The 25,596-nt window shown below is 35.6% G+C and overlaps 1 protein-coding gene across 4 annotated transcripts in view; it reads left to right on the top strand.

Annotated features, from left to right (window-relative positions):
* The window catches only part of LOC126977245 (thyrotropin-releasing hormone receptor), a 155,300-nt gene that overhangs the window by 124,846 nt on the left and 4,858 nt on the right, over positions 1-25,596 (top strand). The window contains exon 4 of one of the 4 annotated variants that reach the window (XM_050825979.1): positions 1,108-8,231. The exons of 2 other annotated variants lie outside the window; for them this stretch is intronic. In XM_050825979.1, coding sequence (XP_050681936.1) covers positions 1,108-2,134 — 1,027 coding nt within the window. In that variant the 3' untranslated portion in view covers positions 2,135-8,231. Of the gene's footprint in view, positions 1-1,107; positions 8,232-20,587; positions 20,722-25,596 lie in introns of those variants that run through there. One more of the 4 variants, XM_050825980.1, reaches the window with a different exon arrangement.

The raw sequence follows: 25,596 nt of genomic DNA, 5'->3' as shown, positions 1-25,596 counted from the left end.
GGTCTGAAGGGTGCCGTAGCTAGTGAAATTACTGGGCAAATGAAACTTAACATCTTATGTCTCAAGGTGAATTTAGTGCTTAGAATTTTTCAAGAATCCTGAGCGGCACTGCATTGTTATGGGTACAGCGTATCAATTACCATCAGCTGAACGTCCTGCTCGTCTCGTCCCTTATTTTCATAAAAAAAACCTCTTCCATTAAAAAAACTTGAGTGGTAAATTTATATTTTCTTGTTTCAAGCTCTAAGCTTACTCTATGTGATCGTACAGACAGACACTTTAAACGACAAATGGGTAATAAATAAACAATACTGTGAGCTTTACTAGATAAGGTACTCAGGAATGCGTAAGACTTTTACAGTACGTTCAATGTAAATTTTAAAAAGAGAATGCTTTTAGAAAATGTAGATAATGAACGTAGCTTCACTGCGACCAGCTAATAACTAATATCTTATCTAAACCCAAGTCATAGTAACAACAATGTTAATAAAAAAAAAGTTTTTTTAATATTACTTGCAGATTTGTCAAAAATCTGTTGCAACATCAAATAGTATGAAAAAGCACCATAAATATATACCACACAAGAGTTCTTAAACAACCAACAAATCTTTCTGAAGGTAAAAAACTCTTGCCAATCTCCAACATAATTGTCAAACAAAATGATGAAACTGTTGTAACGAACTCAAACACCTGTTTAATTATTTATTGGTATAATCTTATGATAGTTTAAAAATTATTTAGAAAATTAAGTGATACAGTTTGATGCACAAATGAAAAAGATAACCTTATAGGTATAAAAGTTATTGCTGGTTTAAATACGCGTACTTACATTTTCAATCTGAACCAACATGAATGAAACCATAGAAAACACGATTCAAAGTCCTTTGAAATAACATGACGTTTATACCAAAAAAGAACATAAGTGGGTTAAGTGTACACTCACGCTAAAAAGCCTGCACCTTATTGTTTTGTTTTTGCTTTTATTCCTGTGTGACATAACCTTAATTTGCCATTTTTTGCTGCCATTTTAATATAATGTATTTTTAATGTAATATGTTACTTATCAAATGTTCCTCAAAAGTATAATATAATCATTTCTCTTTTCAGTCCAATTTTGGCGATTGCAGAACTTCATACAGTCACCAGGCAAGACGGTACAGTCCAGCAATGCCTAACTCAGGCAATTACTTTATGGGAGATAACCTTCTTCGTAATGGTCATAATTCTTCTTTACCTTCTTCCACTTATTATACTTATAGTTCTTTACACAGTTATAGCGAAAAATTTGATCACTGCTGCTTCTAAGGTGGTGATGAATAAGACGGTGGATCCATACAATGCAAGAGCCAGGAAACAAGTGATATTAATGCTTGGAACTGTTGTATTATGCTTCTTTCTATGTCTAATGCCGTATAGAATATTAGCTTTATGGATCATAATTACGCCAAGCGAACTCTCAGACAATGTAAGTCCAGAAAAATGGTACAATCTCCTTTACTTCTCTCGAATAATGTTGTACATAAACTCTGCGATAAATCCAATTTTGTATAACTTAATGTCATCCAAATTTCGAAAAGGTTTTTGCAGAATATTTATTTGCTATAAACGACGCTCAGAAAGAAAACCAAACAGAGCTAAAAGGACAGCAACAAATGGATCCACAACAAGCAGTAGTCTAACAAGAACAACGAATAGCTTAAAGAAGTTGTTCCATCGCAATAGTCTGGATAAAAGCGACTCTGATGAACATAAGGTTAAAGATGAAGTGAAAAATGGTTTCTTCGATAGAATATTTAGTAATAAGAGATTCGTAAGACAACAATCTGCACCTGTTTGTTCTAATACCCAACCAAGAATCAATAGACTGAGAAGTGAAGGAAATATTGCTGAGGTATCTAATATACTTCCTATAGACAAAAATAAAGATACTGGATGTACAAATTTAGATGTTGAATTAGAATATAGTAACAATCGCAGATCTCTGCGACGAAGTGTTTTGATAAATAGCACTAAAACAAGAAGCTTTGAAGACAATAAGAAGTATGGTGCTTATCAAAAGATAAAAGTGGACTGTGTCGTTGGCTTCCATAAATCTAAAAGTGTTGATTATGAATTTCCAGAAAGTTTTGTATAATGTTTGATGCTGTAGATTGATGCTTGAATAAACCATGTTAACATGCAGCATAGTATCAAAAAACGATTTAATACTCTGCCTAATTAAATCTGATCCATTGTGAAAGAAATCTAATTATTACAATATGCAAAGCTACAAAAGTTGCCAGCGACTATCTATCTAGCTTGCCGAGCCAAATTAATTAGTTGATAAGTTAAGTTAAGTGGTAGGTTAAGAAAGTTGTCCAGAATTTTTGCATACTTTATTTGATTACGATTTGTTCTCGTAACTTGCCAAATAGCTATAAAATTATATTATTACCTATTGTTATGATTTAAATACGATTATTATAAGCGATATTGAAGTAATTTAATATGTTGTTATTATTAATAATTATCTTATTAAATAATTTGAGTAGATTCATAAAAACAAAGTCAAGAAGCATTTTCCTGTCTTCTAATTTGAATACGTTTGCACAAACCGATCGCATAACATGATCATGAAAAAAAAGAGAAGAGCGCTTTCTTCAAAGAAGTGGTTCAATAGTAATTTGCAAGAACACATAAGTGCGTAAAACCTACCGAACTATAATAAGTAGCGTGCTATCAGAACCTTCATTTTTGTCAGTAATATTATGTATTCTTCGTTTTTTTTGAAAGATCAAATTTTACTTTAGATTTTGGGATATTTTTACTAGGGGAAAAGGTCCACTTCTTTCCGATCTTGTGTCCGACTTATTTAGTGTTAGTATTTTCAGATAAGATTTATCAAGTGCTTATCTGCTCGAGTATTCACTCTGGATTCCGGGACTCTTCCAATCCAGCAACTCTTGTCCATTCCCGCAATATTCCCTGCCCTCGTCTAGTTATTTTTGCATGACAACCATGTAGTTTTCGATTCCAAGGATTGCTCTCTGTGTTTATCGTTCTTTGTACCATAATTAATAATCAATTATTAATACTAGCCAAAACACACTGACATACCTTACAGGTGGATGTAGCCTTTTTTGGGTATGTGTCATTTCGTATATTCAATAGTATTGTAGATCGACTTAAGCGATGCAGTGTACCAGCGCAAGAAACTGGTCAAATAGCTCTTAGGACAGCGGTATAAGGCACACATACTTCCACAGATAGATGGCCGTTGGGGCAGTAAAGTCCTCGAATGGTGACCACGTACCGGAAGACGATGGTAGGCCCCTCACAGGATGGACCGACGATCTGGTCAAGATAGCCGGAATACGTTGGATGAGGTCAGCGCAGGACCAATAGTCGTAGAAATCTTTGAGGAGGTCTTTTGTTCAGCAGTGGACGTCTTCCGGCTGATGATGATGAAGGCGCAAAATTAACCGATGTCTCAACAAAATGCTATCACAGAGTATTAGAGTGTCATGTTAATTCAAGCAATTTTGCTTTGCACTCAGTTGATAAATAATTAATAATGGTTCGAGCTGTGGTGCTCGAACGCAGATGCAAACGACTCCCTGCAAGTATCTTACGTCGAAGGGCCGCTCTCTATTGTCTCACTCTTAAGAGATCTATTCTTGTCGAAAGCAAATAGGGTTAGACTTCCAACGCTTTGGTTTGGTTTAGTGACCTTTTTACTGCCATTACTCGAGATTTCGGGGCCCATGATTCCAATGCAGAACCGTAAGGTATTGAGGAGAGAACTACCCTTCCGTAATTGGCAAGTGCCCCCGCGAATAGATGGGCGCAATTTTGGCGAGCGCAGCGGCATGTCAATGCATATATTGTTACGTGTTTCAATAGAATGCTTATAATTAGGACGATATGAGAGAATGTATAAGAAAACTATCTAATAAACTATCTTATAAACAAAATGAGGGTCAGTGCTGTACGGCACTTTCAATTTTGGTATATATTAAAGATTTAGTGCCAAAGTGCACTTCCCGATTTAGGCTCCAGATGATCATGTAACAAATAAGTTTTGCTTTATGGGAATCGCGCATACTTAAGATTTCGGAGGTTAAATTAAATATAGTGTTTTTTATCCCAAAAAAATAAGTTATATAATAGTTAACATTATTTTTAAGCAAAATATAAACTTTTAGGTACTAATATAAGTGCTTCTCCCGTACGATTAGTCTAGACGCCAGTTATGGCCCCTTCATGAATCTTTATTATAATTTATTACCTTCCCAATTGTAATTCTCTGAATAACAAGATCTGTAATGTTCCTTATCTGTCCTACTGGTCATAATATTCTTAATCGAGTGGTTGCCCGGGCTCATATTTTTTTTATGAAAATAAGGGACGAAGTGAGCAGGACTTTCAGCTGATGGTAATTGATACGCCATGCCCATTACAATGCAGTGCCGCTCAGGATTCTTGAAAAACCCCAAAAATTCTGAGCGGCACTACAATTGCGCTCGTCACCTTGAGACATAAGAAGTTGAGTCTCATTTGCCCAGTAATTTCACTAGCTACGGTGCCCTTCAGACCGAAACACAGTAATGTTCACACATTACTGCTCACGACAGAAATAGGCGCCGTTGTGGTAGCCATAATCTAGCCAGTATCCTATTTAAAGGAGCCTCCCACAGTTGACCCGTAAGCTTGATATTATTTATGACTTTGAATGAAAATGGTATCGTCATAATATGCAATTATATATTACACCCATAATCTAGCCGGCATCCTGTGTAAAGGAGCCTCCCACTAGTAAATTGGTCTGTTTGGCAGTCTGACCAATGAATCTTGTCCACCATTTCATAGGATTAATTGGACGTAATTCCAGAAAGACGTTCCAAACCACAATCATATCGAATTTGAGTTAAGACCACAAAACTAGTCACGTGATTCATATTAACGGACTGACAAAAAATGGCAGCCCTACTGTCACTTTAAATGGCATCGTGACGTAGTAGCCCAACCCACATGTAAAAAGGCATAAAAGGCATTTATTTTCTCAAAATTGATTCCTTTAGAATTCTTTTTGATGTCATTTCTAATATACTAGATACTACTACCGCTTCAGAAACAAATGGCGCTCTGAGAGAGAAGAAGCGGCGCAAGAAACTCTCCCAGCATTCTTTTTTTGCGCTCTTTTCAATAAAAATATACAATATTGTACAGTAATTTCTATCGCTATAAAATAATCACAATCTAGTCCCAGGCTGTCCGATCATTTAGATATTCAGCAGTGGAGTAATAGGATTTACTACAGAGCCATTTTTTTTATGAAACATTTAGATTTATTTATAGATAATGCCTGAACAGTGGCTGGGACTTTATTATAGAAGTGTATACATTTACCCTTAAAGCTATTATGTATCTTATGAAGCCTACTAGAATTAGTTACAAGCAATCCCTTATTTCTAGTGTTATAATAATGAAAATCACTATTAAGAGCAAAAAGGTGACGATTTTTGTGACGTGTGTAGATATGAATTACACAAACATTTATTAAACTTTAAACACGAATTCCTTAAAATGAGACGATTGTGGCTTGGAATGTTTTTCAGGAACTACATCCAATTAAGTTGTCTGAAAATTAAGATTCCTCAAGGGAAGTGCTTGTAGTAAAAACGCAGGGTGCGTTAATAAGCTTTCTCCTATCATCATCAAAAGTTTTGATGAATGATGAAAGATTCATTGGATGTATTAATAAACTTCACGAAAATACGAAACAGTTCATAACTTGAGTTATTAAGAATAATATTTGACGCAGATTATCCTATTTTGCATCGCATGCACGCTTTTTTTTAGCCTCGCAATTCCCGTGGATCCCGCGCCCGTAATCCCGCATCTCGCGGGATTGGAAAATGGCGCGGGATCCCGCAATGCCGAGATTGGAAGCCCTAATCAAAACAGCATTGTTATCGCAAGCTATGATAGTTCCACGCCAGAGCTCGTATTGACACTACCCGGTTACGTCATAATCTCGGGACCTGACGTCGATGACGTCACATCTTCGTTTTGTTACGGTGTGCAAAACAAGCAGCACTAGGATATTATTAAATAAATAATAATAAAAAAAAACTAAAAGTGTGTGTGCAATGTATGCACGCAAGAAGCTATACTTCTTTGGCCTAACGAAGCAAAAATCATTAAAATGATTTATTCCTCGTGCTATTTTACGTTTTTAGAAAGAACAATTTTGTGAAAATCATGCCAAGATGGCTTTGAAAAGTAATTATTAAATAATGAATACTGCTGTATATGCTTGAACCCTAATAATGGACGAAGAAACTAAAAAAAATACGAAAGACGCAAACGTCAGAAAATCTTAGGAACCAACTTCAACCTGTTACTTTTGTGTTATAGTAATGCGCGCGCATCCTCAAGATTATAATGTTTGATGTCTAAAGGTTACCTCAGTACTAATCTTTTTCTATGGAAGCGGAGGAAAAAGAGTGTATGGGTCAACTGATGTTAAGTGATCACCGCAGCCCACATTCCCTTGCAATACCAGAAGAATCACAGGAGCGTTGTCAGCCTATAAGGGAGGTCTACACGCTTTTTTGACGGAACCCATATCGAATCGTTCGGAAGCACCGCACAAAGAAGCTCATTCCACTGCTTGGTTGTACGTGGAGGTAAGTTCCTTGGAAACCCCACACATCTAGATGGTGGGGATGATATCCTAATTTGTGACGTGCCGTGCAAAGGTGGAATTCGGCGGCAGGAATCAGGTGAAACAGCTCTTCGGAACACTCCCCGTGATAAATGCCGTAGAAGACACATAATGAAGCGACGTCTCTTCGTAACGCAAAGTGATCTAGCCTTATTTTGTTCTTTATCATCAAGTCTCCCTTGAGTGTATATTTGAGCGTAAATGAAATTACCCATTCATACAATTTGTCAAAGAGTATGGCTACAGAAGCGAATGTCAGTTAGTCAATGTTTGTGATGTATAAATAAATTATGCAGTGCTGTAACCTCGAGTATATCTTCTTGAAAATTATTTGACTTACTTTTAATATAAAAAAAAATTAAGAATTTATTTTTTGTGCAAACAAATCGAATAACTAAACAATTTGTTATTTTTACAGTGATATCTCTCACTCTCACTTCACGGATTGATTAAATTAAATTTGTAACCAAAATTTATGAACGATGCGGGACTCGAACTATCGAAAAGTTTACATTTGAAAGTGCGACATCTACAGTCAATTTCCTAATGCATATATTGCGGTTGGGCTGGTTATCAACTGTAAAGTAGATCCTGTAGATAGAGCTACAACCTGAAAGTTAAACAAGACATGCCAAGATTTACGAACCATACGTCACTCGAATGGTTGGCTCAGATGGAAGAGCGTTCGGACGGAACCCGAGAGGTCGCGGGTTCGAGTCGCGCATCATAAATTTTGGTTACATATTTAATTTAAATCAAATAACATACCAATACTAGTCATAAAGGTTTGGAATTTTTATATATGTACTTTCTGCGTAGTATAAATATTTACTCCATGTTACTTAGTATATAAGCATTTTTGAAGAACAATTTATAAATTATTTTCGCTACATATATGAGTCCCATTTCCTAGTGCTTCATTTATGTATTCATTTACAGTTTAAAAACTATCTAATAAGCGTTTTCTGAACATTACTAACGGCCGTTCCCAATATACTATCTACAGATAGAGATAAATTACTACCTTCTACTGTCAGTAATAGCTGTCAACAATCTGAAGCTGTCCCAATATACCCGATAAGTCATTCTTATCGCCTTATATTGGGACGCGTGAATTGCAATTTCTATACAAACTTCTATAGCTGGTAAGCTATACGTCGTCCCATTGACAGACAGCGTGTACGGATAAGGTGAGTTACCGTCGATAAGTTTATTGGGACAGAAAAGTTAACGATATTTACGATTTTTATCTCAAGTTAGAGATAGACTGAGTATTGGGAATGGCCGTAAATGAATAAGTTAAGCGGTTACCTTGTAAAGTTTCATATTATAGTATTTATTGAAAATTTATTTAAACTTATTATAAGTTAGTTTTAAGTAAGGTGCCAAAATGTAATTTATTACATAGATTTAATATATTTATATTCTAATATTATAATATTTTCAGGCTAAGGCTTTCAGAAAAGACTATATTACGGAGCTTAAGATATAATTAAATAGTTGGTAATTAAAATGTTTATGAATTCTATTTAACGTTTTTCATTTTTTACAACCCATATAGCCCAGTGCTTAGTAAACCTGCCCACTAAGCTAGAGGTTCCAGATGCGATTCCCAGTTTGTGCAAGCATTTATTAAGCATAGAGGTTTTTAAGTCATGGATATTTTTATGTATGTTTAAGTATGTATATCGTATTAAATATATCGTTGTCTTGTATCTATAGTTCATACAGGCCTGCCTAATTTGAGGCAACATAAATTGTGATTGACAGTGTGTATTGACACAACTAAGGTACTTTTAATATAAAACTTATGTACTTTTAAGAATTTAGTTTTTTTAGTTCTCGTTTGTTAAATAATTCTAGTAGGCTCCATTAAATACATAAATATTTCAAAAGCAAGACTATACAAACTCTTTTATAATTAGGTCCCCGGCTGTGTTGAGACCATAAACTTAGTATCCTTGAGTAAAAGACAAACACTCTCCTCATTACGGCAAGACTAAATTTAAAATGTTCATGTGTCCTAGTTTTACAGATGTGTTAGTGTGAGTTAGTGAAGTGTGTAGTATTTTGCTTTTAGACAATCCCGGACAACATTGATAAACGGCGTCATATTCCCATATAGATTATTTTATTTTTTATTAATATAATCTTTAGAAAATAGAGTATTTACTGCACTGACCTCTACTATATACCACTGGACTGGCGGCTGTCAAAGTGCTTTTGTGCCTGTTTGATATTCGCCATTTTGGCGCTGTTGGCCATGTAGCGAGAGCCTGCAGTACTAAAACTAGTGATGACAACCTCAGCAATAGATGGTGGGAATCTGTTTACAAAAAAATGTGAACTTTATTTCGTTGATTCTTGAAGTGTAAATAACACGGAAAACGAACGAAATTAATTCAATATGCAAAAATACTTCAAAGTATTGTACGTTCCTTCGCAGCCATTTGTATTATACGTCAATTTAGTTCTCTAGACGCTCACGAGTGGCGCTTTAAATATGCACAATTTTTTTTTTAAGTATAATACAAAAATTGACAAAAGATGTTTTGTTATAGAAGTAAGATTCCAAAACGAGTGACAAAGTGGTTGGAAATTGGAACTGAAAGAGTAAAGGGTCGACCAAAACTTTTACATTGACGACATTTAAGATACATAGTAAAAACAGACTGCATGCTAACAGCACATTTTGGAAAATTTGAAGTCAACGGAAAAGACCTATACCCGAAGGGTACCTATTGGGGATACCTATTTATAAAAAACAATGTGTATATTTATAAGTAATTATACTTGTTTCTTTTTAATATTTTTCTGTCAATATAAACATGGTAGCTCAAAGGAATACTCGAAGAGTGTCTCCCTTTCCTTTCTTATCTGTCAGAGCGCCATCTTTCTGAAGCGGCGGTAATTGCCACTGGCATGTTTGTTATTTGGGGGGTCTTGCCATAATCGCCACGCTTGGCAAGCGAGTTAGCAATCGCTGCTGATGGTGGTGCTCTTTTGTAAAGATTCTGCTGCCCATTCTCTGTTCTTTGTACCCCTTAGTCGCCTCTTACGACACCCACGGTAGGAGACAGGTGACAGACTATTCTGGTGCGACACCACACAAACCAGTGATGTGTTGTCAGTGATGACTTACGGTACACAGACATGGTCGTGGTTGCCCTGATGAGAATGCTCGTGGTCGCTCAAAGGGAAACTGAGAGGGCCATGCTCGGAGTTTCCTTGCGAGATCGAATCACTAATGAGGAGATCAGTAGGGGAACTAAAGTCACTGACATAGCCTAAATGATTGCGAAACTGAAGTGGCAGTGGGCAGCGCACTCAGTTTAAAGGACAGATTGCCGTTGGGGCAGTAAAGTCCTTAAATGGCGACCACGTATCGGAAGACGCAGTGTTGATAGGCCCCCCACAAGATCGCTGGAACACTTTGGATGAGGGCAACGTAGGACCAATCGTCGTGGAGATCTTTTGTGGAGGCCCTTGTCCAGAAGTGGACGTCTTGCAGCTGATAATGGTACTTGCCAACATGCAAATTAAAAAATGCTTCTTTTAAAAATAATAATGGAAAGCTCTTAAAATAACAATGTATCTTGTACGGAGTTCATATGCAAATCGACTTAAATTTGGTTGTTTTTTGGAATAATACAATAATGTGAGTAATACATTTTACATGATTGAGTTTGTATTTTGACTTCAAGTGTGGGGACGATTTACGGCCGTTTTAACATCATTATAGAACCTATCTATCCTTAGTTTAACTTACTAGAGGTAGACAAATCTATCCTTTTACACGCTTATACATTTCAATAACCTATCGACATAAAGCATTGGACTATAACTGTATTGAACATAACTATGGATAGATAAGATCTTGTCATTAAGCGGTGAAAGCAATGTATCCGTTACTAGAGATACGTTATTGAAAACGGCCGTTAGAAACTAAAACCGACTCAAACACTCCACACTTCATTGCCTTCACACTTGTTTAAGCTCTTGTAATATTTTAAATCAGATAATAAAAAGTCGGAGAGGTTATTTATTTTTCAAAATTTATTCTTTGAGAAACTTATTTGATATCAGTTAAATCCTTGACGCTTTGGAGGCTACATTATATAAAACTGTATACGCTCACATTTTATGGGGCCCAATAAAAAAACTAAAATTAATTCTAATTCAGTTTCAAATATTTTTATTCAAAATAGGATGTGAAATCACTTATTGAAAGTCAAAAAACTACCACCCATTCCAAAATGAATGCCTCAGGCCGAAGAAGAATGGGCGCAACAGACTCAGCGGGCTTTTTTTAAAGTAACATTTACAAAGTAACAAAGTAACATTGTACAATTAAACTTATTATTTAATAGCCTGAGGGCGGTCGCTCCATTCCCAATCTGTGGCATCATTAAGAAAGTCAATTACTAATAATACTAAAAGTTAAGTCGTAACATCCAGCAAGATGCAACGAATTGTGTCACCGAATAGTTTAAACTAACATGTCCTTGTTATAGTTTAAGTTTACCGCAACATGTAACACACTTAAAACTTTCGCTCGCGCCCTCACATACAAATACTTTAATATATCCTGCGATATTGGTTTAAGGCATTCCTATACCACAAGATATGCTATTCCAAAACAATAGATATAATATGCACTAAAAAGTATAAAAATAATTGCGTATTTTTATACACTAATTAATTAATCTAATTCTAGTTACGAATATTTTTATTTTTGGAATCCGTGTCCTCCCACTCTCGCCTCTCGCCTTCTCACGTCGCGCGAGCGACTCAAGAACATATCTCACCTACAACTATGTACATGTAGTTACAAACCTACCTCGGCTGACACCGACTTCAATTATTATCAAAATCGGTTCACCCAATCGAAAGTTCTCAGGTACCAAACATAAAAAAACTGACGAATTGAGAACCTCCTCCTATTTGAAATCGGTTAAAAACAAAGCTTAACCTCGTAGAGAAACATTCCCAACCATCCGGAATTACACATACATTTATGAGAATTTAGTATAATAATTTTATAACCACTCATTCCCATTTGTTGGCAACAGGCGGACGGCGATCCGTTTGCGGACCGCAATAGGTCGAACCTATATATATAGGTATATAAATATGATAAAGAAAAATATGAAATGCAATAAAAACTAGCTATCAGTTTAGCCACTAAGTTTGGGTCGAAATACATATGAGTAAGGTATGTGAAACATCTTTCTCAAAGATGATTTTTTGAAAAACAAATATCTTTCGAGATTAGCGGACGCCCACCTAGAAGAGACACTTCGAATTTTCTGATCTTCTCGAGAACCGAACTATAAAAACGTGGCTCAAGGCCGTTAGTTCAGTTTCTCACATTGATTTCAGCCCTTGCGTTCTAAAATTCTGAATTTAATTTGAATTCATGTTATAAATAGGAAGCACTTTATTTATATTTTTATTTATTTCTGGACCTCGTTAAAATTTTCCCACAGTGTCCAGACCCTACTTAAAATACTTGCTGACCCCTGATCTATTCTATAATGCTATATCACGCACCTAAGTAAGACAACAAGTGTTAAGTTTATTAGCTTAAGTCTTCTTTACGGTCCCCTAGATAGGGCAAAGGTCACCCACAATGCTCCGTTGGACAGTCTTGGGCTACACATTTCACTCCACTCCAGGTCTTCTCTCTCGTCGTATGCTAATGCCAGCCCGTTAAAGTTTTATCTTGGCGGTTCCAATTAACGGCTTGCCTTGTTGTATAATCAAAATTCCTTGGGTATCCCGGAGTGTGTGGCAAATCCAAATCTCTCTTAGACTAATATCTATAGAGCAAACTAAGATTTTGCTCAGACTTTACTCATGTAAAACATAGCTCACTATGATAAAACGTGAAATTGGCTTGTGCATTTGGCCTGTCTTAGCTTAAGCTCCGCATAATTTCAGATGTCAATTAACTATAATATAAACGTAATCAAAGATTATGCTAACCTTAAGCCTAGCTAAGTTTTATGTAAGTAAAGTCTGAGTAAAGTCTAAGTTTGAAGATCTCAGTCTTAGTCATCTCGTTACAGTGTTCCCACAGATCTGTTTGAGATTTCTGGGGCCATATGTACTTGATTTTTTTTTATGAAAATAAGGGGCGAGACGAGCAGGACGTTCAGCTGATGGTAATTAATACGCCCTGCCCAGTACAATGTAGTGCCGCTCAGAGTTTTTGGATTTTTCAAGAATCCTGAGCGGCACTACATTTGCGCTCGTCACCTTGAGACATAAGATGTTAAGTTTTATTTGCCCAGTCATTTTACTTGCTACAGCGACCTCTTCAAACCGAAACACAATAATGCTTACACATTACTTCTTCACGGCAGACATAAGCACCGTTGTGATACCTATAATCTAGCCGGCATCCTATGCAAAGGAGCCTCTCCACTGTACCGAGAATACCTTCCAAGATTTTATTCCATATTTGCTCTAGCTTTAAAAATCGTTGAAGTGAAACATTCCCGAAGTATGTAAATTTGTGGGCTTATGTGATATGTTTTCTAGGTGTAATAGGACCCTAATTATCGCCTATCTTGCAGTGGAACACAAGCGTTCCAGATCTTATAACGGAGTTGTACCCACTTGCCGGACTGTCATTCCGCAAGTTATTTCATATAGCCTCCAGCAGTATTGTATAACAAAAGCCTGAATGAATGACTCGATTCATAAAATATTTCTCAGAGGTTTCAGTTAAGGGCTCATCTAAAAACAAATGCTGCTTATTTTTGATTCACGTAGAAACTACTCTCTATGAGAAAAACAAAATTAGTTACAAATATGAAGTGACTTAAGTCTAAACACAAAACAATTCTTAAAAACATTGACGTTTTTTCTATACTTTTCTACGCATTACTAAGCATCACTGACCTCTATAGTAGAGTATTGGTACATGGTACTTGGTATTGGTACAACTGGACTGGTTGCTGTCAATGAGCTTTTGTGCCTCTTTGATATTCACCATTTTGGTGCTGTTCGCCATGTAGCGAGAGTCTGCGGTACTAAAACTTGTGATGATAACCTCAGCAAACATCAATAGGTGGGAACTATTTAGAAAAAAAAAATCTGTACCTTATAACATTACTTCTTGAAGTATAAATAACATGGAAAACGAATGAAATTAATTAAAAATGCAAAAATAATTCACAGTATTATACGTTCCTTCGCAGCCATTTGTATCATACGTCAAAATTAGTTCTCTGAACGTTCGCGAGTGGCGCTTCAAATAGGCACAAAAAATTTGCTGTCAAACATATAGAACAGCCTGTCTAGTGGTATTTATACAGGTCAGTGGTAAGCACACTTTTTCCTTAGTTGTGTGTCAACTGTCACTATCCGAATCAGGGGGCCTACTCCTAAAATAGATATTCGATATATCATGGCATTAGTCGTGTCGAATCCTACTCTTAGTTACATCGTATTCAATGTCAAAACGATGATTGAACGAACGAAACATTTTTCGATATTATCGGTCTGGCCCTACTCTTAGTTGTAAATGTCAGAGACGAATATTCGAATTCGACAAACAATCAAACGTCACTTTTACGATAATCTCAACGACACCTTCTAGGCTGTCGTTGCTATTATCGTTTCAAGTTGTGTAGATATATTTGCCATACAATATACATACATAATAAATAAAATTAAAATAATTATATGTGATTTACTATTCAACAGGATTACTATTATTTACTTCCAAGTGATTTAAGGCATTTTGTTGATCGTTTATGCGTAGAAAGTAATGCAAATGGCCGCCTGAGAAATAGGAAGTCGACGAGAAGAATTGAGTTTCCTTTTTTTTTTTTCATTTTACTATACGCAAGTTTTGTAACATTTTATCAATTTTAAATGGTCACATTATATTCATTACATAATTTTATAAATGATGCAAATTGGTGGTGCAGAGTCTGGCATGGTTCAAAGCGCCTAAGCTATGTTTTGTCTTTTGACACTTAGCAGCGATATAGCACAGATTATACATAGTTTGCGCATAATTCATTCACTCTAACATCGTAAAAAAATCAAAATATTTGTCTATGGTTACGATGTTGTTACAAAAAACGTTAAGGAATACGAACATTTGTTAGAGTAGGGTAGGTGCGATATATTCGTGTTATTATCGTATCGTTCCGAATATATCGTTGTTGATTTTGCGAGTAGACCTACAGACCTGATCTAAAAAAATGTTTGACATTGCTGGTTATTGACCCAGAAGATTTTGAACAACATAAGTAAATGCGGCAATGTAAAGATATAACTGTCAAAGTTTGGCAATGTGTGGCATGTTCCATATATCAGCTTTGTTTTTGTACGACGTGACTTGTCTATACATGTTTAGAACGTCACTGATAAAGAAAAATAAAGAAAAGTAAACGCGATTAAAAGAAACTTAAGAAATTAGTGCTTAAAATATAAATCAAAACTTTGATGCGTTGTTTAATGTGGCGAGACAGCAGTAGCAGGGATTTACCGGTACTGAACGTGGTTGCCACAAACCAATTACCAGTAAATGTTTTAATTTCAATAGTAATACACTTCATAATGATATTTTGTCACATCATTTCTTTCCATTCAAAATCAAGAATGTAAATAAATCTTAGATTATTTACGTATATACGTGTAGTGCTGTTAGACAAGGCCAGGTTTAACATATTAGTGTGCGTGACAATGTCTACTTGTTACGCATACTAATGTATTAATAAGTCTTACAATCGCGATTTGTATGTCAGTTTGTGTTAGTGTGCGCGCATTTCTCATGATAGAGGTTAATTCTATCATATCGTATCGTCCCGGAAACACCGTACACGGAAACTCATTCCACAGTTTTGTAGTACGTGGAAGAAAGTTCGTTGTAAACCGCATTGTGGAGGACCGCTACACATCCAGATGGTGGGGATGAATATGAATGATGAATTTGTGGGGTGCCGTGTGAAGGTGGAATACGGCGGCAGGAATCAGGTGAAACACCTATACATAACGCCAAGTTAGATACTTGGATGCGCCAAACCAGAGATGACAGCAATACTCCATATGTGGCCGGACCTGCGCTTTGCAGAGCGATAGAATGTGAAGTACTCTAATATGCGGGGTCGTGCATATCATATAGGCAGTTAGGCAGTGCCTACCTTGTTATAAACATACATAAATATAGCACTAGTGTTAATGTTAATTTAGTTTAATATTGTTCCGTTATTTTATCACCAAACGTCTTAAGTACCCAATCATAAAATTTTTCTTTATAGATACTAAATACCTATATATACTGTTGTTAGAATGAAATTGGTTCACAGTGGAAATGTCAAACCGTGCATCATTAAATTCTCTCATAGAAAATATGTCCATACAAAACAAATATTGAGAATAATTATGGGTCCCAAATCGAAATAAAAAGTATCCTATCTCTCAAGTTGGACTAAACTGCACTCCATGAAATAATCCCCATTAAAATTCCACCTTCGCACGACACACGACAAGTTAGGATATCATCCCCACCATATGGATGTGTGGCGGTCCTCCACAGGGCGGTTTTCAAGGAGCTTTCTTCCTCGTACTACAAAGCTGTGGAATGAGCTTCCTTATGCGGTGTTTCCGGGACGATACGACATGGGTACCTTCAAATAGAGCGCGTACACCTTCCTTAAAGGCCGGCAACGCTCTTGTGATTCCTCTGGTGTTGCAAGAGAAAGTGGGCGGCGGTGATCACTTAACACCAGGTGACCCGTACGCTCGTTTGTCCTCCTATTCCATAAAAAAAAATCCGTTCGTTAGTTTAGGAGTCCATCGCGGACAAACAACGTGTCACGTAATTTATCTTCCGAACATCGTTGATTTAGTAAATTAAATGAAAAATTAAACGACGGCCGAAATATGAAATTATGCATAAAATCTACACTTTAAAAATGTTTAATTCTTTATATGCATTTTTAAATTTAAATATATTTCAAACTTGTTTTTAAGTAAGGTATTTTAACACTGAAATAGTTCATTTAATTTAAGATCAACGCCCTTCAGGTGAATCACCTGTAAGCGCGGAGACCGGAGATAACGAAACTGAAACTTACATAATGAAAAACTCTGATAAAACCTTTTACGTTTCACGCTTAAAATGAGATATTCGCTAATGAAACCATTTCAACTTATGAATAGTTATTTATGCAACTGTTGTGTAATAAGGGGTATTAAAACACGAATGTGGATTTGATAATAGTATCACATGAGTGTTTTAATACCTAATTATCAACAGTTGCATACAAGACTTTATCTACACCCAGAATATGAATCCTCTAAAAGATTCTGAAACAGTTAGCTTACTGCTAACATTAAAACACCAGTCCTAGTAGTAAACTTATATCATTCATCACTGATTATATACAAATAAAGTAAGTATTAATGAAACATTTATGACGCTCTCTTGCGTTTATTCCGTAAAAAAATTACCCTCATACGCGAAAAGAAGTTTCACTTCAAAAAGTCCTGGTTGCGTGACATCCGGGAATGGACGAAGATCGCCAGCGTAGAAATACTATTTTGCTTGGCGCAAGACCGCGAAAAATTCGCTGAGATGGTGGCCAACCTCCAGTATTTGAGAGGCACAAGTAGAAGAAGAAGTATAAAAATCTCATAACTTAAGATCATAAAAAAAAACTTTTCACTTGCGAACACTTACCACCAGGAGATATGAATACTCGTTGCTCCTGTTATTTAAAATACGAATTAATAAAAACGAATAAAATACTGTTCTTTAAAAGTAAAGTAGGAATCGTGATTTGTTCGTTAAGTCTACTCAAAGAACTCTGCTGGGGTAAATTAGAATGTATTTAGGGTATGTGGCGTATAGCAAATATGATGCGGGAAATCGGCGTCTGGAATCAGGTCAAACTACTCTTCGGAATTCTCCGCATGACAGATTTGCACAAAATTTAAATTTGAATGATCGTGTCTGACTAGTATTCAACTCTTTGGTTAGATGAAACCATAACCCTGTCTGATAGTACAAAGATTTACCACGCCGATGCCGCACCCATCAAGTGGAAAAGTGCCCGAAACTTTTGACTCGAGTGTAAACTTCGAATAAACTTTTTATATTTGAAATTGTTTTATATTAATGTATAAACCAACATACTGTAAAATTAGTAATAAATGTTAGTTGCAATAGAAAATTTTATTTCTTTATATCAGTATTTATGGCAAGACTAGATATATTAAAACTTCATTAACAAAGAAGGTTTACTATACCAAAGCAGATTATAAAGAGGATAATGATGCACGGTTCTTGTCCGGTTCTGCGCAATCTACCTAAATTGTATATTATTACATTTACGTAGGCAAAGCAATTTTGTTATTATATGATATAAAAGATTGTCTGGGAGTTTCTCACCAGGTCGTCTCCCCATGTCGAAGACCCTTTACGAACTGGTGCAGCTTCACGAAGTTTACCAAATGTTGCGATATGATATCAATCTCTGTGGCAAATAAATATATTCTTCTTACCAGAGGAATTTCAGGATTATTGCCAGCCTTTAAGTTGGCGCTTAACTCGCTTTTTTGAAGATGCTTGTGTCGCATTGATTAAGCAAAAGAAAGCTCATTATATAGTCTTGCTGTACGTGGAAGAAAATTTCGTGATAAATGCGCTATTGAAGTATGCTGTGGTGTAGATGTCTATCTAGATTTTGAGTGTGATATAATGGTTTGTGGCTTGTGATGTGATGATGAACTTCGACAGTAAGGATCAGGTCCAACATCTTGGAACACTTTCCAAACCTTATACAATAAAGCAAATCTTTTATCATTATATAATGTGTACCGCCGTAGTAACTATATAATATTCCATCGACGAAAATACCCCATATAGGGGGTATAAATAATATAATTTCAAAACTCTACCAGTCTGCAGGTACTTGTATTTTTATCTTGGCAAAATTCACCTTCATTTGTAAAACAACGGTGGTTTAAGTTCTATGTCCTATAGGGGCTCAATGTTGGTCTTATATTAAAGGCAAAGGTGCATAGATGTAGAGTAACAGATACTATCAAAAAGCTGGCAAATACACTTATTTATTGTTTGTGATTGCCGAAGGGAGAAAGTTTATTTTTTTCAGTATTCTAACACATCTGGCCGCTTTATTTTAAAATTGCGTCAAAACTACAGTATTAATCCATCTTTTTTTTCTACTATATCACTGCTCTCGGTTTAATAGTTTAGAAGTTATTGTAGATCAAATACCCCCTCTACTTGTGGGCGCAAGCGTAGGTAAGCGACCCAACTCCTTTGTTGCGTTGTGTGTGAAACATTTTTATAGGGAATAAAAATAGTTACTTTTCCTAAAGTTTTATTACTACATGCCGGGACACATTGTATAATTAGTTAAGACTAGCTGACCCGACAGACGTTGTTCTGTATATAATAAACAAAATAATGTTATTCATTTTCAAAATTTGTCAATAATAGATAATATGTCCATACAAAACAAATATTGGAAATAAGAATAATTGCTTTAGATTGTAAATTTTCTCCCACAATGACAACAGCCACTTCGTCAATGGTGGGTGAATTAAACCTTCTTGTGTGTTCACCGGCAGGTGTTTTGTCAACTTCAATGACAATATTATGGCTTTTGATTTGCACAAACTCATGAACTTATGTTGCATTCTAAGCCTATGTACTTCATTGTCACTCTCAAACTTATGACTTATCAGTCTAAATAGAAATATTCTGATAGATAGTTAACAACTGTAGTTTATCTACCAACTATAGTTAGCTAAAATTAAGTTTATTTTTTACCTCCTGAGCAAGTTAAAAAGATAATATAAAGATTCTAATTAGTTATATATACATTTTAAACTGTTCTTTCAATTTGATTTCTGAACGATGGAGGACATATCAAAGGAAAAACAAAATTGTTGTTTTTATTTAATTCTCAGCATTTTCATATTTATTCGCGTTTTAAACCTTCCCTGGACTTACCCACAAATAATTCATGAACAAAATTAGCCAAATAGGTCCAGCCGTTCTAGAGTTTTAGCGAGACTAACGAACAGCAATTCATTTTTATATATATAGATATTTAAAACGAACGAAGTGAGGCGAGCTATTTGTTACTTGCTCTCTAACTATCTTAAGTCTAGTTCTAAAGGCTTTGTAGGGAATCACCGGCGTATATGTTTAACAGGATACTAAAAAATTTACAAAATATGTATATTTTGCAATTAAAGCAAATATAATTGTCAATGGAGTGTAGGAGCCGTCGCCCCCAAACTATTTCATAAATAAACTTAACTGTAATCTAATTTGATTAAAAAAGTGTGTGTGTACTTACGTATGCAAACAAGTAAAAATCTTGCAAAGATGGCTTTGACAATTAATTATAATTACGAATGCGGCTGTATAGGCTTGAACCCTTTGCCTGTCCTAATAATGGACGAAGAAACGAATGTCGCAAACGTCAGGAACCAACTTCACCCTGTTATTTTGGGTTAGAGTGAGGCGCGCGCTTCTTTAAATTTAAAATCTTTAAATTAAATTTTTAGTATAACTTCAAAAATGCCCTCGGAGTTTCTTGCACCTGTTTTTCTCGGGTCTGAGGCGTATCTTTTCGAATAAGTAGACTTTGATATCCATTAAGAGATTTAGATAACTTATTTTAAATAATAATAGTTCAACATAAACTTACCAACATATTGAATCGATACTTTAAATAAAACAATATTTTCATTTGGCTTGTGACAAACAAACTAACAGACTAGTTTCCTTATCGCCGAGAGTTCCGATCATTGAACCAACATTTCCAGGAAACAAATAGAGTAATTAAAAGAACTGTTCCCGAACCATTCTGTGGTCTGTGTTTGTCTATCAGCGACTAAGATAATATTGAACCTGGAGCAATGTTTACTCTTAAAATAGCGAAGATTCCATTAGAAATACCTGATACTTCAGCAGTTGAGTCTATTCAGACTGGGTCATCTTTTCAATGGTAATGATGTTTACAAAGACTTATGAATACTCATAGACAACAAGCTTAGAATATAATAATAATAATTTACCAGTGGGAGGCTCCTTTGCACAGGATGCCTGGTGCCACAACGGTGCCTATTTCTGCTGTGAAGCAGATTTTTGTGTTTCGGTCTGAAGGGCGCCGTAGCTAGTGAAAAACTGGGCAACGAGACTAAACATATTGTCTCAAGAAGATTGTGGTGCGGGTCAGAATTTTTGGGATTTTCAAGAATCCCGAGCGGTACTCCATTGTAATGAGCAGGGTGTATCAATTACGATCACATGTACGTCCTGCTTGTCTCGTCCCATATTGTCATTAAAAAAAAGCAATTGTGCCGCAATTTTGGATTACGTGGACGGCCGCGGAAAATGTGCTTATTAAACTGAAAACTTTATTACATTATCTCAAACTTTTCGTTCTTCTAATGCATGTCGCATTACAACAGGCCGCGGGTGCAACTATGCTGATTTTTCTGAATTTCAACTACTGCTTTCAAGTCCGGTTGGCCTAGCAGTGTAAAGCGCCAGAAATCGATTGATCCCGATAGGAGCGTGGGTTCGCACCCCACACCAAAAAAAAGTATTTTTTACGTTATTTTTTTAATATGATTTAGTGAAATACTGTCAAAGTGGTGTACAAGAATTAGTTTATAAAAAGGATCTCCATGGATCCTGCGGTCTTACAAAAAGCGTCGAAAGTGATGATTATTTATAATCATGTGTTCAAAATAGATCTCAATCGTCCTCAAATCTCATCAAATAAAATTGCACAATTGGTCGCCTTTTCGGAACCAGCTTCAATACTGATGGTGTAATGATGTACCTCAGGCATCCCAACATACGTTGCGAATTAGAGAATTTCGAACATTGAGGCAAACAAAAGAAATACTTTTTTTATGGAAAAAGAGGAAAAACGAGCATACGGGTCACCTGGTGTTAAGTGATCACAACCGCACATATTCTCTTGCAACATCAGAGGAACACAGCACAGGACCGTTGCCGGCCTCTAAAGTAGGTACCCATTTCGTATCGTCCCGGAATTCAAATTAGTCAGGGTGCTTCTGATTTTAGCGTGTCTAAGCTGTTGTAGTTGATATTTATGTAAATAGATTTGAATCTCGGTGATGTAAAATATCTTGTATGAGCAGTTGCTTTAGGTCAAAGAGAAACGAGAGAAAAGTTTAACTTATCGATAGGCGGCGTACGTCGAAAATAGAAAGATAAGATCGTCCATTAAACTTTTGCTATAGCGAATTGATCGAGTACGTATGGTTCAATGCGCTTCTTTTAGAACTATTATTCTATGGGTAACCCCAGTTTAAGGAGCCAAGCAGTTTTATAAATGTTTTATAAAACAAATTAAGCAGCTTTTTGACTGAATATAACATCCAGGTTAATAATAATTTATATTAATTTTTTATTTAATGAAAATAAGGGATGAGACAAGCAGGACTTTCAGCTGAGAGTAATTGATACGCCCTGCCCATGACAATGCAGTGCCGCTCAGGTTTCTTGAAAAACCCCAAAAATTCTGAGCGGCACTACAATTGCGCTCGTCTCCTTGAGACATAAGATGTTAAGTCTCATTTGCCCAGTAATTTCACTAGCTACGGCGCCCTTCAGACCGGAACACAGTAATGTTTACACATTACTGCTTCACGGCAGAAATAGGCGTCATTGTGGTACCCATAATCTAGCCGGCTTACTGTGCAAAGGAGCCTCCCACAGTTTTATAAGTGTGTCAGCATTTTAATTATATATATATATTTAACCAGTACTGCGTAAAGTTGAGCTTAAATGACATTTGTCAATAAACTGATTGACCGTCTAGAAATCATCAACCTTTAAAAATAAACCGAAATACTTAGATTAAGGATTGGTCTCCGTTGCGCTCCAACTAGATACCGCAGGCGTAGTCGCTAGGTGCGGCAACTAATACTACGCCCAAGTGGGCGTGCTAGAGCCAGTCTCAATGTGTGACGTTGACGCGCCACATGTTCTGTTAAACTTTGCTAATAATTGAAAGCGAAAAATTTGCGTAATGAAATTTTTATGAAGCCATTGAGTGTCAGGATACCAAGCACACAAGCATCTTTACAAATAGCCAATACACACAAACACAATAATATAAAATTTCCGTAATAAACAAGATATTGTTCTTAGGTAGTACGGTATCTAGATGGAGCGCAGCGGAGATCAATACTTAATCTAAGCCGAAAGAAATAACTCAAAATTTCAAGTTTGTGGGAAAACAAAGTTATATTTTACAGTAATGCACATAATATTTCAGTTTACAGTTGTGGCTTCGAACCCCTATGAGAATATAACATATTTCTTATGTTTTTTCAGTAAATCGTGGATGCTAGTACGGTAGGAGTAGTAGAATGGGCCAGTGACCACAGTTAAGAAATCATTGGCCTGTTTTTAATACGCTTTTATTAGCTTCATTTGTATGTGAGTACGTAACGGCATCTTTGAACATGACTTTGACCCCCTTCAAAACGTCGGAATTTGGTTAACTTATTAAGGATCGATGACAATTCAATATAATATAACGCTTTTATAGAAAAACCCACTAAAAAATAGAAAATAAATCTTAATAAATTTGAATTAAAATTAGGGTAAGAAAAAAAATTATCTTAAAAAAAGCGTGGGGTGCTTTTCAGGATATTAACAAAATAATCTTTCTACTCATATCTGTTCATAAAATATTTTAAACTATTGATACCAAGCACCCCCGCTTTTTTTACAATAAAATCATTTTATCTTACACTATTTTTAATTCAACTTTATTAAGATTTATTTTTTAGTGGGACTTTCTATAAAAGCGTATTTTTTTAAACTATTATTTATTTGTCCTTTGTACTCGAAATTATAATAAAAACGATTAAGGGCATGTCGGCCTTACGAATATAGGATAATAGGTTTCGTACTATCATGCAGAACCCATCACTATATTGAATTGGCCAGCTTGGTTTTTTTTTGTTGTAATAGTGGCTTGTAGTAATACCACAGAGTAGGGATACTTACCGAATACACGTTAAAAAACTCACTTTCTTACTGTTCTTGTTTATGAAATACGATAACATACGAACAACGGAGTCTAGTAAACTGTGGGAGGCTTCTTTTTCTTTTTTTATGAAATTACTGGGCAAATGAGACTACACATCTTATGTCTCAAGGTGACGAGTGCAATTGTAGTGCCGCTCAGAATTTTTGAAGTTTATCAAGAATCATGAGCGGCATTGCATTGTAATGGGCAGGACGTATCAATTACCATCAGCTGAACGTCTCGCTCGTCTCGTCCTTTATTTTCATAAAAAAAGAAACTCACCATCGGGTATGAAGCCCTAAAAAATAAAAAGATTATAAAGTGCTTAGATATATACATTTGTTTTGGAATAATGGGACAAAATAGCCTTTCATTTCTAAGTTATAATATTTCTAAATACGTGTCTACTTTCAAATTACACTGTGAAAAGGGTCAATAAAATTCATGTTAAATTGCCAACATCGTAACGATCAGACACGTACTACTTCGGAGAATGTTAAACGTAGGAAATGTTAGGAAAATTTGGTGTTAAATTTTCGTTGTAGAATGTTGCAGAAATAATAATATACATATTTGTAGTAAGTGTATCTGAAAGTATAAATAAATAAGTCTTGTAGTCGTAATTGCAGTGGGTTCCACACCTGTTCGCCATCGAGTATTTGTTTACCTTCAATCCATGTCTTCCCGACAATCTTCGCATCTACCTCGACCGCTCGTCGCCAGCTGCTTATGGGGAATTACAATGAAGGCATAAAAGACAAATATTTTCTCAAAATTGATTTCTTTTCATTTAATTCTTATGTCAGTTCAAACACTACCACCGCTTCGGAAACAGATGACGCTCTGAGAGAGATAAAACAGCGCAAGAAACTATCCCAGCATTCTTTTTTGAGCTTTTTTTATAAAATATTCAATAATGTATGTACTGTCATTGTCATTGCCATAAAATAATCATAATCTAGTTCCAGGCTGTCCTTTCGCTTTGATATTCAGCTGTGGAGTAGTAGGATTTAAGACAGCCATTTTTTATTATTTAAAAGTGTATACCTTTAAAGCTATTATGTATCTTATGAAGCCTACTAGAATTAGTTGCAAGCAATCTCTTATTTTTTAAGTTATAATAATGAAATTCACTATTAAGAGCAAGAAGGTGATAATTTTTGTGACATATACTGACAATGAACAGCCATAATATTCATTTCCTTAGATTAAGGATAGGTCTCCGCTGCGTTTCAACTAGATACCGCACTACCTAAGAACAATAGCTTTTATTACGGCAACTATTAGATGTTTGTGTGCGTGGCATCTTGACACTCAATAGCATCGTTATCATTTTGTAACATACACTTCGTGTTATTTTACATTGAAATTAATAAAACACAAAATACTTACTTATGATGTGACCTCAGTGTCTTTTTTATTTCTTGTAGTATTATTTTTACAAAGTTTTACCACGCAACCTGGCATTTTAGTTTCAATTATTAGCAAAGTTTAACTGAGCGTGTGGCACGTCACCGTCACAGATTGTTCGAGACTGGCTCGAGTACGCCCACTTGGGCGTAGTATTAGTTGCCGCACCTTGCGTATCGGTATCTAGTTAGAGCACAGCGGAGACCAATCCTTAATCTTAAGTACATTTCTTTTAATTTTTTGTGTGACTATATATAACTTCTAAACAATTTCAGCCATACTCATGAAACTTAAGTGTTTATGTGAGGAATAGCTAGATCACTTATTCTACACTTAAAATACTTTAATATTAAATAATTATAATTCTAAAATTATCCAACTTAAGTACAAAAA

Source organism: Leptidea sinapis, chromosome 44 (genome assembly GCF_905404315.1).
Source record: "Leptidea sinapis chromosome 44, ilLepSina1.1, whole genome shotgun sequence".
In the NCBI taxonomy this organism is placed as follows: domain Eukaryota; kingdom Metazoa; phylum Arthropoda; class Insecta; order Lepidoptera; family Pieridae; genus Leptidea; species Leptidea sinapis.
This window is presented reverse-complemented; position numbering and strand designations above follow the sequence as displayed.